The sequence below is a fragment of the Lampris incognitus genome, chromosome 14 (assembly GCF_029633865.1).
Source record: "Lampris incognitus isolate fLamInc1 chromosome 14, fLamInc1.hap2, whole genome shotgun sequence".
NCBI lineage: Eukaryota > Metazoa > Chordata > Actinopteri > Lampriformes > Lampridae > Lampris > Lampris incognitus.
Window position 1 is genome coordinate 8934571 of NC_079224.1, and position 13438 is coordinate 8948008.

The following is a 13438-nucleotide window of genomic DNA, read 5'->3' on the forward strand; positions in this document are numbered from 1 at the left end:
CAATCAATCAATCAATCAATCAATCAAGTTGCATTTTTATAGCGCTTTTATAGCTGCAACACCCACTCAAAGTGCATGTGTGCACGCGCGTGTGTGTGTTTGTGCATGCATGTGTGCATGCGTGTGTGCGTGCACACGTGTATGTGTGCGCGCGTGCATGTGTGTGCACGCGTGTGTGCATGTGTGTGTGCGTGTGTGTGTGTGCGTGTGTGTGAAGTCCTGCATGTGTAAATCAAACAGGCGTGTGTGCGTGTGTTTGTGCATGCATGCGTGTGTATATGTGTGCACGCGTGTTTGCATGCCTGTGTGTGTGTGTGTGTTTGTGCGTGCATGCGTGTGTATGTGCATGTGTGTGCACGCGTGTGTGCATGTGTGTGTGCGTGCATGTGTAAACCGAACAGACGCAGCCCCCACCAGTCTCTTGGCCATCGGGGTCTTGTCCTCTCCTGGCAGGTGCTGCTCCAGTGCAAGGACGACGCAGTTGGCGGTGATGGTGGCCAGGATCATGTACTCAAAGGGTGTAAAGGTCACACAGTTAAAGACCGCACTTTTGTACCAGGCAGGAAGACTTGACTGACACACAGTGAGGACAGGACACACAGAAAGTACAAGGCAAACGTGCAGCCCTGCAGGAAGGTCGTGATATTAATGATCATGGCGACATGGGTGCAGCTTGCAGGTTAAGCGCCGCTGTGTCCGCTGTTCAAGGTTTTCATGTATCTGCAAAGCAGGCGTCCCACAGTCAGTTTTTGTGGAGGACGTTGTGCTGCAAAGAGGACTTTTCAAGTATCCTAGGGCTGAAATATGTGTTGCTATGGTAATTACAGCCCCGATCAGATAAAACGAACAACAAAATTTGGGATAGTTTTTCGTTCCTGTTGCACTATCACTGTTGCATTTACACCGTAATGAATGAGGCTTAGACTCAGAAACCAAATTGGCAGGGCATCGTTCGGATATGTTTTGCTCATCATATCAAAATTATATATATATATATGAATAGCGTGATCCTCCCACACGCTACGTCCCCCTGGTGAAACTTCTCGCTGTCAGGTGAAAAGAAGCGTCTGGCGACTCCACATGTATCGGAGGAGGCACGTGGTAGTCTCCACTTAACCCAGCATCATGTTTGTGTGGAGTTTTGTGTGGTGAAAGCATCAGCCCACAGACGGGTGGAGAATAGGAGTGATGGATGAATTCTGAAAGAGCGCATCTTCTCTGGCACTGGAAGCAAACGGTTGGAAAGAAAACTGTATCGTCAGCAAACGGCTTTAGACGAGGAGGGACGGAAAGGGCTTTGGAAAGACAGAGACGGTCCTGAAGTTACTCGGACCAGACTGAGCCACGTTCCAGAGTGAAAATACGGCACGGCAGATCTGAGGGTCATGTCACCGCTACACATGTCTGGATTGTGTACACTGGATGCAAACACACACATGTGCACGTTTTATGGGGAAGTGTGTGCCTATGTGTTTGCCCATCATGGTAAGCCACCATGAGGGCCTCATGTCGACAAGTCCATGCTGCCACAACCAAAACTAGTCCAAAATGGCAAGTATAGTCACCAAATCCACCTCTATCCACTACCTATCTCCTGCTTCATCCCTTACACTAAAAAAAAAAATCAGATTTAAGTCAACTGTATAGGGAATCCAGAGGGCAACAGAGATCTGTCTAACAACCAAACTCTTTAACCGATCAGCCAGGGGGCCGGCCCCCTTTAGTTGGTTACACAATCATACAATTATTTGACACAGTCGTACGGTGACTTAACATCCAAGCAACTAAACTACAACTACCAGAGCTACTAACACTAGTACTATGAATTCATATGAGTATGAATTCACTTTACTTCTCGCTTTCTCAGTAGGTACTGTGCCACAATGTGCGTAGGACCAGGTCTCGGTCAGCCAGTGTACTGACATGTACTCTACATCCCACCATCCATCACAGTGCTGCTCATCACGTGGCAGCTGTGTGATGCAGAGCTGTCTGCGGCTCGCTAGGCTTGACCATCAGCCCCACAACCCACACATCCACCAAGCCCACGGTTAGGTAACACCGGCAGACCAGCTCAGTGGGAGTCTGCTGAGAGAGGAAAGACAGGAGGAGAGGAACTATGTGGAATCTAAATCATGTCATGCTCATGGTTATGTTGGCCATGTCACCACAACAGCCTCTCTGACGTGCCAGTGGTTTGTCAGGAAACAACAGGGAATCTGTATGCTACTAGTACTACCACTAATTCTACTGCTACTGCTACTACTACTACTACTACTACTACTATTGTAAATGCTACTACCACTACTGGTACTACTACTAATGATAATGCTACAACTACTACTACTACTAATACTGCTGCAGCAAATACGACTTAGTATTGTTACTGCTAATGCTACTACCACAACAACTGTCAATACTACTTCTACTACTACTTCTACTACTACATTAATGACAACACTTCTACTAATACTGCTACTACTCCAACTGCTACTATTGCCACTGCTAATGCTACTACTACGAGTATTTCTACTACTACTACTATTAATGATAATACGACTACTACTAATACTGCTGCTACTCCAACTGCTACTATTGCCACTGCTAAGGCTGCTACTACTACTACTACTACTACATTAATTATAATACTACTAATAATAATACTGCTGCTACTCCAACTGCTATTGCCACTATTAATGCTACTACTACGAGTATTTTACTACTACTACTACTACTACTACTACTACTGCTGCTGCTGCTAATGCTACTACCACTACTGATACTGATACGAATGATAGTACTACAACTACAACTACTACTGCGAATACTGCTGCTACTACAACTGCTAGTATTGCCACTGCTAATGCTACTACTATAAGTATTTCTACTACTATTAGTGTTGCTGCTACTACAGTTGCTACTGCACGCTACTACTAGCACTAATATTGATATCAACAACAACAACAACAATAATAGCTAATAAATTGGAGTGTAATTTTGCACACATGCTAGCCAAACAGCGTCCTCATACAGTGGCATAGTCTCCTCATGGTTACCTAAACACAACTTGACTGGTAACTTTTAACAGGGCTGGAGGGAAAATAAACAGATGTCCACTGTTAGAATGGGGGGGGGGGGTAGGAGGGGGGAGGGGCAAGAATTATTACATCGTCTATTTGTACTAACACCTACTCGTGGCCAAGTTCACCGTCCAGTATACACTAAGGCAGCATAGATGTGCCCACATCCCACCCCCACAGCGGGGAGCGCTGTTTCAGGAGATCACCACATGCTAGCCTGCAGCCTCACGCTCCGCCATGCTGCGCGCCCTCCCTGCCCGGGGCTCGGGGCACGCTGGGGCACGGTGGAGTTCTGCCCCACCGCGGGGTTCATTTTAACCGGGCTCTTTCATTTTTTGCAAAGTCAAGTTGGGGAATGGCAGAACACGTGCGCGGCCTATTCCATCAGCAACGACCCAGAATTAATAATGACCCGCAGACAGTGCGCGGGAAGTCACGTGGAGAACCCGAGGACAACTAATAGACCTGCGCCATCAACAAGTCCTCCAACCCGTGCGGCCACACAGGCCGTTTGTCCTCTAGGGCGACCCCCCGGGGGCGTGTTACTATGGGTCGCAGTAAGTTGCTTGTACAAACGACCTATGGGGTCGTTTTTTTGTTTGTTTGGTGGAGGGCAGTCTCTTCACCACATAACATATTTGGACACCCCCCCCCCCTCACAGTACACAACATGACCCGGAGCCCTTCTTCTTCTCCTCCCGGACAAGGGCGCAACAAAGCGCAGAGTAAGAAGAACATCCGGTGGAACAGAAAGCGGCTGAGCGCTGTCCGCGGTGCTCAGCCAGAGACCGGAATAACATTTATTCACTGGTTTATTTATAAGGACAAACGCCTTGGGGGGGGGGGGCGCACACGCACACGCACACTTTTTTTGTTTGTTTTCCAACACAGATCACGCACGCCAAAATCACTTTAACACAACTTTACGCAACAAAAAAAAACAAAGAAAAGAAAAGAAAAGAAAAGGATATGGCCACTCGATGATTCTCCGCGCGTATTTCCTTATCATGTTGTCCTGGGCGAAGATGAAGAGCGACCTGTTGACGGTGAGGCAGTTGTGCCGGTGCGGGACGGGGTTGTACAGCGCCATGGTCTTGGCCCGCTGCGCCTTGGCGGCTTGCTTCAGGGAGCCCGCCGGCCCCGCCGCGTCCGCGCCGTCCGCGCCGTCCGCGCCGCGCTCCGCCGCGTCCCCGTCCCCGCGGTCCGCCGCGCCGGGGGCCGACTCCTCTCCGAACCGAGCCATTCTGCGAGGAGAGAAACGAGGGGTTACCCAGCGAGGACTTACTTTCCCCGCCAAAGTTCAGTTTATCATATAAAAGGGGGGGGGTACATAGGGGATGGCGGTGAAATGAGAAAAAACAAAACAGATCCACCTCCGATCGCGCTTGGACACGCCGACCTGGTTAGAGCGCCGAGCTTGGCCAAAATCGTTGCCGCCGGATCCTGTTATTATCACTCCATGTCCAGCGGGTTGCGCGACATGTCATGAGAGGGGGGGGGGGGCTGGTTGGTTGGTTAGTTGGGGGACAACGTGACGGGAAGCTCCATGGACTTCGGCTGGACTCGCGTGTGCGGGGCGCAGGACGCACCTCCGCGCCGTCCCATCCGTCCGCGCAAAACGCGGCGCGTCGGATTCGGATGGCAGGCTGGAACGGATGCGCGCACGTACGACAGAAAAACGAGCTCGACAACCCCGCTTTTTTTTTAAAAAAAGCTGCGTCCAGTCCAGCCGGCACTTCGGACGCTACGATCCCGGCTGCAACTACTGTCGTTTGTGGAAATCCGGGAGGAGGTGGAGGAGGAGGAGGAGGAGGAGGAGGAGGAGGAGAAAAGGAAAGTGGTAAACTTCACGCCGTCCTTGTGCTCGATTACCTTGGCGAATGCAAATGCCTCGCTTGGCTAAGGCTGCCCATTTCTGGAGGAGTTTGGTCCACCTGCGTGCGCACTGCTCAGTGGGAGTGGGGAACTAAGGGAGCACTGGGTTTGAGAAGTCTCTCAGTCTTTTACACCTGGCTGGAAATGAGCTCGCGGAATGTGGTGCCTAAACACCCCCTAGCGCACCCCACCCACCCACCCACCCCCACCCCCCGCCTCCCACGTTATTTCACGACGGCGACGTAAAATCCAGCTGAATGAAAACTGGATGGGTGGGGTGTGATGGAGGGTGTTTTTGTTATTTCCTCTTTTCAATGGCCCGTCTCCAAGAAAACGCTGGCGCGCGCGCGCACATGCGCGCGCACACATACACGGGTCTATAAAGGTATTTGTGGGAATGCTGTGGGCAGAGCTCGGAGCCAGGAAGAGACGGGGGCCGCGAGGACGCATCTAAAAAAGGAGTTGCAAAGACGGAGGCAACAGCTGCCTCGCATCCCTGGGGCGTCCGGAGGGCGTAGCGGTCTATTCCGTCGCCTACCAACACGGGTGATCGCCGGTTCGAATCCCCGTGTTACCTCCGGCTCGGTCGGGGCGTCCCTACAGACACAATTGGCCGTGTCTGCGGGTGGGAAGCCGGATGTGGGTGTGTGTCCTGGTCGCTGCACTAGCGCCTCCTCTGGTCGGTCAGGGCGCCTGTTCTGGGGATGGGGGGGGGATAGCGTGACCCTCCCACGTGCTACGTCCCCCTGGCGAAACTCCTCACTGTCAGGTGAAAAGAAGCGGCTGGCGACTCCACATGTATGGGAGGAGGCATGTGGTGGTGGTCTGCAGCCCTCCCCCGGATCGGCAGAGGGGGGGCGGAGCAGCGACCGGGACGGCTCGGAAGAGTCGGGGTAGTTGGCCAAGTGCAACTGGGGAGAAAAGGGGGGGGGGGAATTTTTCACCCAAAAAATAAACAAAGTGTCTTGCACCCCCTGCGGTCAAGCTGTTGGGGTACTGCGCCGAACTTGGACCAAGTTCGTTTGCTGGAGGCAGAGGAAGATGCTGAAGACGTCTCCCAGACGCACTGGCCACACCCAGGCCAGGGTTTGACAGCGGAGGAGCGTTGTCACATTTTAAGCTGATGAAGACAGACTTGCGCTGTTAAACCGTTTAAAAAAGTGGGTCGTGGAAAAGTCAAGAGTAAAAATAGACCGTGAAATAGTTCTCAGGGCTGCTCCCTTTTTTTTTGAGAGAGAGAGGAGAGGAGAAAGCAGGGTCTCCGGCACTCCGAGTGTGGGGAGCCAGACCTCATTATAGACAACTGGGCTCTTTCGCTCCATCTGCCGCCCTCTTCCTCTTCCTCTTCCTCTTCCTCCGCGCACACGCAGATAGACATGCAGAACTGTATCTAAGATGACTCCGCTTGAAAAAACAAACACCATTCAACTAAACCCAGATAGCGAAGAATCTTTGGCCCTAACATGGCCCACATCTGCACTTATCTTACGGCCCACATCTGGCCGGTGTGGCTGCCTCAACTCAGCCACACCTGGGCCCACATAGTATGTGCTGTAACCCAAGTCGAGCCCGGTTCGTCGCATTTGGGCCACACAACACTTGGCAGTGCCGTAACTGAGCCCCAAGTACCAAAAGTGCCCCAGATTAGGCCCAAACGTGCCCGCTATGTGGGAAGCTAACGGGTCTAAACCGAACCAGTCGTCCAGCTGAGGACTAGAAGGTCCAGCTGACCTTATTTCCCCGTGCTGTTTGTATAGATGAAATACAATGCACGTGTCTCAGTATGAATTAACGCCGCGTTATAACCTCACTGTCAGAGGTTATATCACCAGCGACTTTGTACCAGGGCGGCACGGTGGCACAAGGGTTAGCGTGGTCGCCTCACAGCAAGAAAGTCCTGGGTTTGAGTCCCGAGGTAGTCCAACCTTGGAGGTCGTCCCGGGTCGTCCTCTGTGTGGAGGTTGCATGTTCTCCCCGTGTCTGCGTGGGTTTCCTCCCACAGTCCAAAGACATGCAGGTCAGGTGACTCGGCTGTGCTAAATTGTCCTTGTCCTTGTGTGTGTGTGTGTGTGGGGGGGGGGGGGCTGTGATGGTCTGGCGGCCTGTCCAGGGTGCCCCCCCGCCTGCTGCCCAATGACTGCTGGGATAGGCTCCAGCATCCCCGCCACCCTGAGAGCAGGATAAGCGGTTTGGATAATGGATGGAATGGAATTGAATGGACTACTATGGATACTATGGACGGATGGATGGACGGATGGATGGAGGGATGGATGGATGGATGGATGGAATGGACTACTATGGATAATATGGACGGATGGATGGATGGAATGGACTACTATGGGTACTATGGACGGATGGATGGATGGAATGGGCTACTATGGATACTATGGACGGATGGATGGATGGAATGGATTACTGTGGGTACTATGGACGGATGGATGGATGGAATGGACTACTATGGGTACTATGGACGGATGGATGGACGGATGGATGGATGGAATGGACTACTATGGATAATATGGACGGATGGATGGACGGATGGATGGATGGAATGGACTACTATGGATACTATGGACGGATGAATGGATGGATGGATGGATGGATGGATGGATGGATGGATGGATGGATGGATGGATGGATGGATGGAATGGACTACTATGGATACTATGGATGGATGGAAGGATGGATGGACGGATGGATGGAATGGACTACTATGGGTACTATGGATGGATGGATGGATGGATGGATGGATGGATGGATGGACGGATGGATGGAATGGACTACTATGGGTACTATGGAGGGATGGATGGATGGACGGATGGATGGAATGGACTACTATGGATACCATGGACGGATGGATGGATGGACGGATGGATGGAATGGACTACTATGGGTACTATGGAGGGATGGATGGATGGACGGATGGATGGAATGGACTACTATGGATACCATGGACGGATGGATGGAATGGACTTCTATGGGTACTATGGATGGATGGATGGATGGACGGATGGATGGAATGGACTACTATGGATACGATGGACGGATGGATGGATAGATGGATGGAATGGACTACTATGGATACTATGGACGGATGGATGGAATGGACTACTATGGGTACTATGGATGGATGGAAGGATGGACGGATGGATGGAATGGACTACTATGTGTACTATGGATGGATGGACGGATGGATGGATGGACGGATGGATGGAATGGACTACTATGTGTACTATGGATGGATGGATGGATGGATGGACGGATGGATGGAATGGACTACTATGGGTACTATGGATGGATGGATGGACGGATGGATGGAATGGACTACTATGGATACTATGGATGGATGGATGGATGGATGGATGGATGGATGGATGGATGGATGGATGGATGGATGGAATGGACTACTATGTGTACTATGGATGGATGGATGGATGGACGGATGGATGGAATGGACTACTATGTGTACTATGGATGGATGGATGGATGGACGGATGGATGGAATGGACTACTATGTGTACTATGGATGGATGGATGGATGGACGGACGGATGGATGGAATGGACTGTGTCCTACACAGTGTCGGCCTGATGGTGTAGAGCACTCCAGCAGAAAATATACACATGTTGGCACCAGGCGCGACAGAAAGCCACCTCTAAAGAGAATAATCTGCCCCGCAGGACATAAAGGGAACTGTTGCTGCGCTCCAGGCTCCAGCGAGGGTTCTGCTTCCTCCTCCTCCTCCGCTTAATCTGCATCCAGCAGGCAATGCTGCCGTTTACGCGACAGCACCAGAACAATACATGGCGGAATATGGACCCAGCAACACGGTAATCTGGATCGTCACATGTGCATGGTTATACACACACACACACACACACACACACACACACACACACACACACACACACATATGTGTGTGTGTGTGTGTGTGTGTGTGTGTGTGTGTGTGTGTGTGTGTGTTTGGTGTACAGTGTGCAGAACCGGGGGGGGGGTAGTGTGTCCGTACTGTATGGAAACACATCATTCAGCACACAAAACAAGCGTGTCATCCCATTTTACCTTTCACACTGCACGTGGGCGCCCACTGCCTTAAATTAATTTCAAACTGCCAGACGAAACAATTGTCCATCTCTACAAACATTTCATTTTTTACTCTCTCTCTCTCTCCCTCCCTCTCTCTCGCTCTCTCGCTCTGTGTCTCGCCCCCTCTTTCTTTCTCCCCTCTCTCTCTCTCATTCTCTCTCACTCTCTCTCTCTCTCTCTTTCTCCCCCTGCTCTCTCTCTCTCTGTCAACAGTGCTTTATTGGCATAACAATCTCTCTCTACATCTCTCTCTCTCTTGCTCTCGCTCTCTCTCGCTCCCTCCCCTCTCTCTCTCGCTCACTCTCTTGCTCTCTCCCCTCTCTCCCTCTCTCCCTCTCTCTCGCTCCCTCTCTCTCGCTCACTCTCTTGCTCTCTCTCCCTCTCCCTCTCTCCCTCTCTCTCTCTCGCTCCCTCCCCTCTCTCTCTCGCTCACTCTCTTGCTCTCTCCCTCTCCCTCTCTCTCGCCCCGCTCTCTCGTGCTCTCCTCTCTCTCGCTCTCTCTCTCTCTCTCCTTCCCTCTCTCTCTCTCTTTTGCCCCCCTCTCTCTCTCCCCCTCTCTCGCTCCCTCCCCTCTCTCTCTCTCTCTCTCTCTCTCTCTCTCTCTCTCTCTCTCTCTCTCTCTCTCTCTCTCTCTCTCTCTCTCTCTCTCTCTCTCTCTCGCCCTGCTGTCGCTCTCAACAGCGCTTTATTGGCATAACAATCTGTCTTTTGCCCCCCCCTCTCACTCTCTCTCGCCCGCTCCGCTCTCTCTCTCTCCTTCTCTCTCACTCTCTCTCTCCTTCTCTCTCACTCGCTCTCTCACTCTCTCCTTCTCTCTCTCGCTCTCTCTCACTCTCTCTCACTCTCTCTCTCCTTCTCTCTCGCTCTCTCTCACTCTCTCGCTCTCTCTCTCCTTCTCTCTCACTCTCTCTCTCGCTCTCTCTCCTCTCTCGCTCTCTCTCCTTCTCTCTCACTCTCTCTCTCGCTCTCTCTCTCCTTCTCTCTCACTCTCTCTCACTCTCTCTCTCGCTCTCTCTCTCGTTCTCTTTCTCTCTCGCTCTCTCTCTCGCTCTCGTTCTCTTTCTCTCTCGCTCTCTCGTTCTCGCTCTCTCTCCTTCCCCCTCTCTCCCCCCCTCTCTCGCTCCCTCCCCTCTCTCTCTCTCTCGCTGTCTCTCGCTCACTCACCCTCTCTGCCTCTCTTTGCAGCTGTTTCCATAGCGACACAGCTCTCTTGAATTCCTACTCTGTTCTTTTCATTCTGCCAACAAAAGACATGTTGCACAATAGGGCGAGCTCTTCCTCCAAAAACCTGCCTGCCAAACCCTCCCACCCCAACACCCCCATCACCCCGTCACCCCCATCACCCCATCACCCCCACCCGCCGTCCTCGGGGTAATCATGCATCTCCCGCACCATCCTAAGGAATCAGCGTGGCTTCACGGGGTGGCTGACTGTATGTGGCGCCATCACTTCTCTGACGCGCCCTGCCTCCTGCACCGCATATCTTGCTATCCGGGGTGCAGCCACGTTTTAAGCTGTGATTTCTATAATGACGTTTCAAACGTAAATAAAGAAAAGAACGTTCCGTTTCCCTATTGGTTCCCGAGAGGGCTCGGGGAATAGCGCCGCGAGGTGGCAGCGCCGTCTGTCTGCCATTAGAGTCTGCTGAAAAGCTTTTTTTTCGTGCAGTCAAATTAGCGCAATTATCACCCCGAGAGAGACGGCGAGTCCTTCTAAAGCCTCTGTTAGGGTCTATTTTCTCATCACAAAGCGGCAGAGAACGACCCCCCATCTTTGGGAGCAGGGTCGGACGGGGTCGCAAGGTCACAGGTGGCGTGCGTCACGGGAACAACACGGGGACGGCGCCGCGCGCTTAGCAGCGCCCCAACATTTACCGGCCTGCTTTTCAGCCTTTATTTTTCCCTCCTCTCAGTTCCCTAGCAACGGAAACCCCTCTACTCCTGAGTTATGTCAGTTTGATCCGACCAATAACTGACACTTATGTAAGCGCCGAGTTGTGTGGCACCAAAAAATTTTACATTTTGTCATTTTATTTTCCCCAAAACCTGTCAATATGAGCGCAGGGTTGTGTGTGTGTGTGTGTGTGTGTGTGTGTGTGTGTGTGTGTGTGTGTGTGTGTGTGTGTGTGTGTGTGTGTGTGTGTGTGTGTGTGTGTGTGTTCAGACGGACTGGGGGATTTGTGAATCCCAAGGAGGGGGTCTCTATTTGCCCACAAAATAAGCATGGCCGTAACTCAGAAGTCCCCGTTGCGCTCCATGAGACCCTGTGTTGCATGTTTCAGATCTACGTTAGGAATAAATCCCGGTCAAATCCGCAAATTTCCAAACTCTTCCTCATAGGTACTGTTCTTCCTCGCCCTGCCTCAGCTTTTTTGAGTTTTTGAAACTTTTCTAGCTTGACTCTCTATCACCCCCTACTGGACAGATACCCGCAGTGCACTCGATGCTGTGATTAAACCCAACAGATTTTTTTTGGTCTTTCGGATGATGGACCTGCTACAAGAATTGATATACCTGTCAAATACTACACGTGGCGAACTGGCAGGAGAATTATGCCTCAATTATTTGTTCTCTCGTGTAACATGGTGCGTGTGAGGCGCGTGCACCGTAAATGTGGCGAGCGAACAGAAGATGATCAACATGTTGGTCATCTTCTGTGGTCGTGCTTGCGTCTGTGAGTGAGAGAGCTTCACAGAGAGAGAGAGAGGGGGGGGGTGGACACAAAGAGAGGGAGCACAAAGAAGGAAAGGAAAAGAGAGAGAACAAGAAGGTGAGAGAGAGAGGGGTGGACACAAAGAGAGGGAGTAGAAAGAAGGAAAGGAAAAGAGAGAGAACAAGAAGGTGAGAGAGAGAGAGGTGGACACAAAGAGAGAGGGAGTAGAAAGAAGGAAAGGAAAAGAGAGAGAACAAGAAGGTGAGAGAGAGAGGGGTGGACACAATGAGAGAGGGAGTAGAAAGAAGGAAAGGAAAAGAGAGAGAACAAGAAGGTGAGAGAGAGAGGGGTGGACACAATGAGAGAGGGAGTAGAAAGAAGGAAAGGAAAAGAGAGAGAACAAGAAGGTGAGGGAGAGATTGACACACAGAGGGAGTAGAAAGAAGGAAAGGAAAAGAGAGAGAACAAGAAGGTGAGAGAGAGAGGGGTGGACACAAAGAGAGAGGGAGTAGAAAGAAGGAAAGGAAAAGCAAGAGAACGAGAAGGTGAGAAAGAGAGAGAGAGAGAGAGAGAGAGAGAGAGAGAGACAGCAGTAAAGAGGGTGATGAGTGGGTGGTGTAGGTGTAGGAGGAAAAAGAAAGAGGATGGGGTGGTGTGTATTGTGTAGGTTGCGGGGTGGGGGGGGTGGTGGGGGGCTACACCGATGGAGCACTACTCCACATTCGAGTGGTGGGAAGCAGATAATCAGGCTCTAGGGTTCAACGGTCCATAAGTAAAGCCCCGCTTCGCGTTGCCATTAATAACGTCATTCGGCATCTGATGAAACCATAAGTGGCACAGCTGCACAGGCGTCCAGAACACCAACATCAAATCAGTCTGCAAAATCAATCTGCGCGGTCTCTCGGATGAAAGAAGCCGCATTTAAAGCAGGTGACACATTTTGCAGAATTACTGAAAAAGCTGACACCCAGTATAAATAAGCCCAGCGTGAGAGGGACTGTGAAGATGAGCCATACGAGTCCTGGAATATGGGTGCATTGCTGTGCTACTGGTGCAGACTTCCCTCGCCGCTTACTCTTGATCTTCCCCCATTGCTCTTTTATCGTTCCAACAAATCCATTTTGAAAAGGAAGCCCTCCTCCTCCTCCTCCCCCCCCCCCCCTCCTCGCTTTGTCTGTACTTACTCCCACTCTTTCCTACGGGCCTGCGGAGTACTCTGAATCTTGTGGGCTTGGTGGGCCATAATCACGTCCCTCTGGTCCACCAGACCCCCGCGTCGCCGCAGCATGCCGTGGGGGCTCACGGACCCCACGGAACTGGGGTCGGACGAACCCTCCACCCTTCTGCGGGGCACGTCGAAGCTGGCTGCCCGCGGCGGCAGTCCCGGGAAGTCCGGGGAGGCGTGAGGGACCTGCAGGGAGCAGGAGCGCGACCCCTGGGCCAGGCTGTGGCGGGCCACGGGGCCAGGGAGAGACAAGGAGGAGCAGACGGGCCTCTCTCCACCCAGTCCCCCGGCGGCACCGCCGGCTGGGCTCTGACGGTCGGCCCGCAGGGGGAGGGACTGGTCTGAGCTGGTGAGCATCTCTGGGTAGACTGGTAGTTGGGTAGACTGGACTGGCTGCCGGCTTCACCATGGCGCTGGGAAAGGAAGCAACAGGGCAGAGAGAGAGAGATCAGAGTATTGAGCGATGCTCGCCGTCTAAAAAGTTCTAAGAAAACCCGTCACCAAGACATCCGGTCTGTCCT

The 13438-nt window shown here is 52.0% G+C and overlaps 1 protein-coding gene across 1 annotated transcript in view; it reads right to left on the bottom strand.

Moving 5' to 3' along the window:
• LOC130123915 (voltage-dependent R-type calcium channel subunit alpha-1E-like) overlaps positions 1–12995 on the bottom strand; it is a 63921-nt gene extending 50926 nt beyond the window's left edge. The window contains exons 1-3 of the mRNA XM_056293245.1: positions 12877–12995; positions 4052–4324; positions 404–520 (exon numbers count right to left, since the gene is read on the bottom strand). Of these exons, the coding sequence (XP_056149220.1) occupies positions 404–520; positions 4052–4324; positions 12877–12980 (494 nt within the window). The 5' untranslated portion in view covers positions 12981–12995. The remainder of the gene's footprint in view (positions 1–403; positions 521–4051; positions 4325–12876) is intronic.
• Positions 12996–13438: the final 443 nt, after the last annotated feature.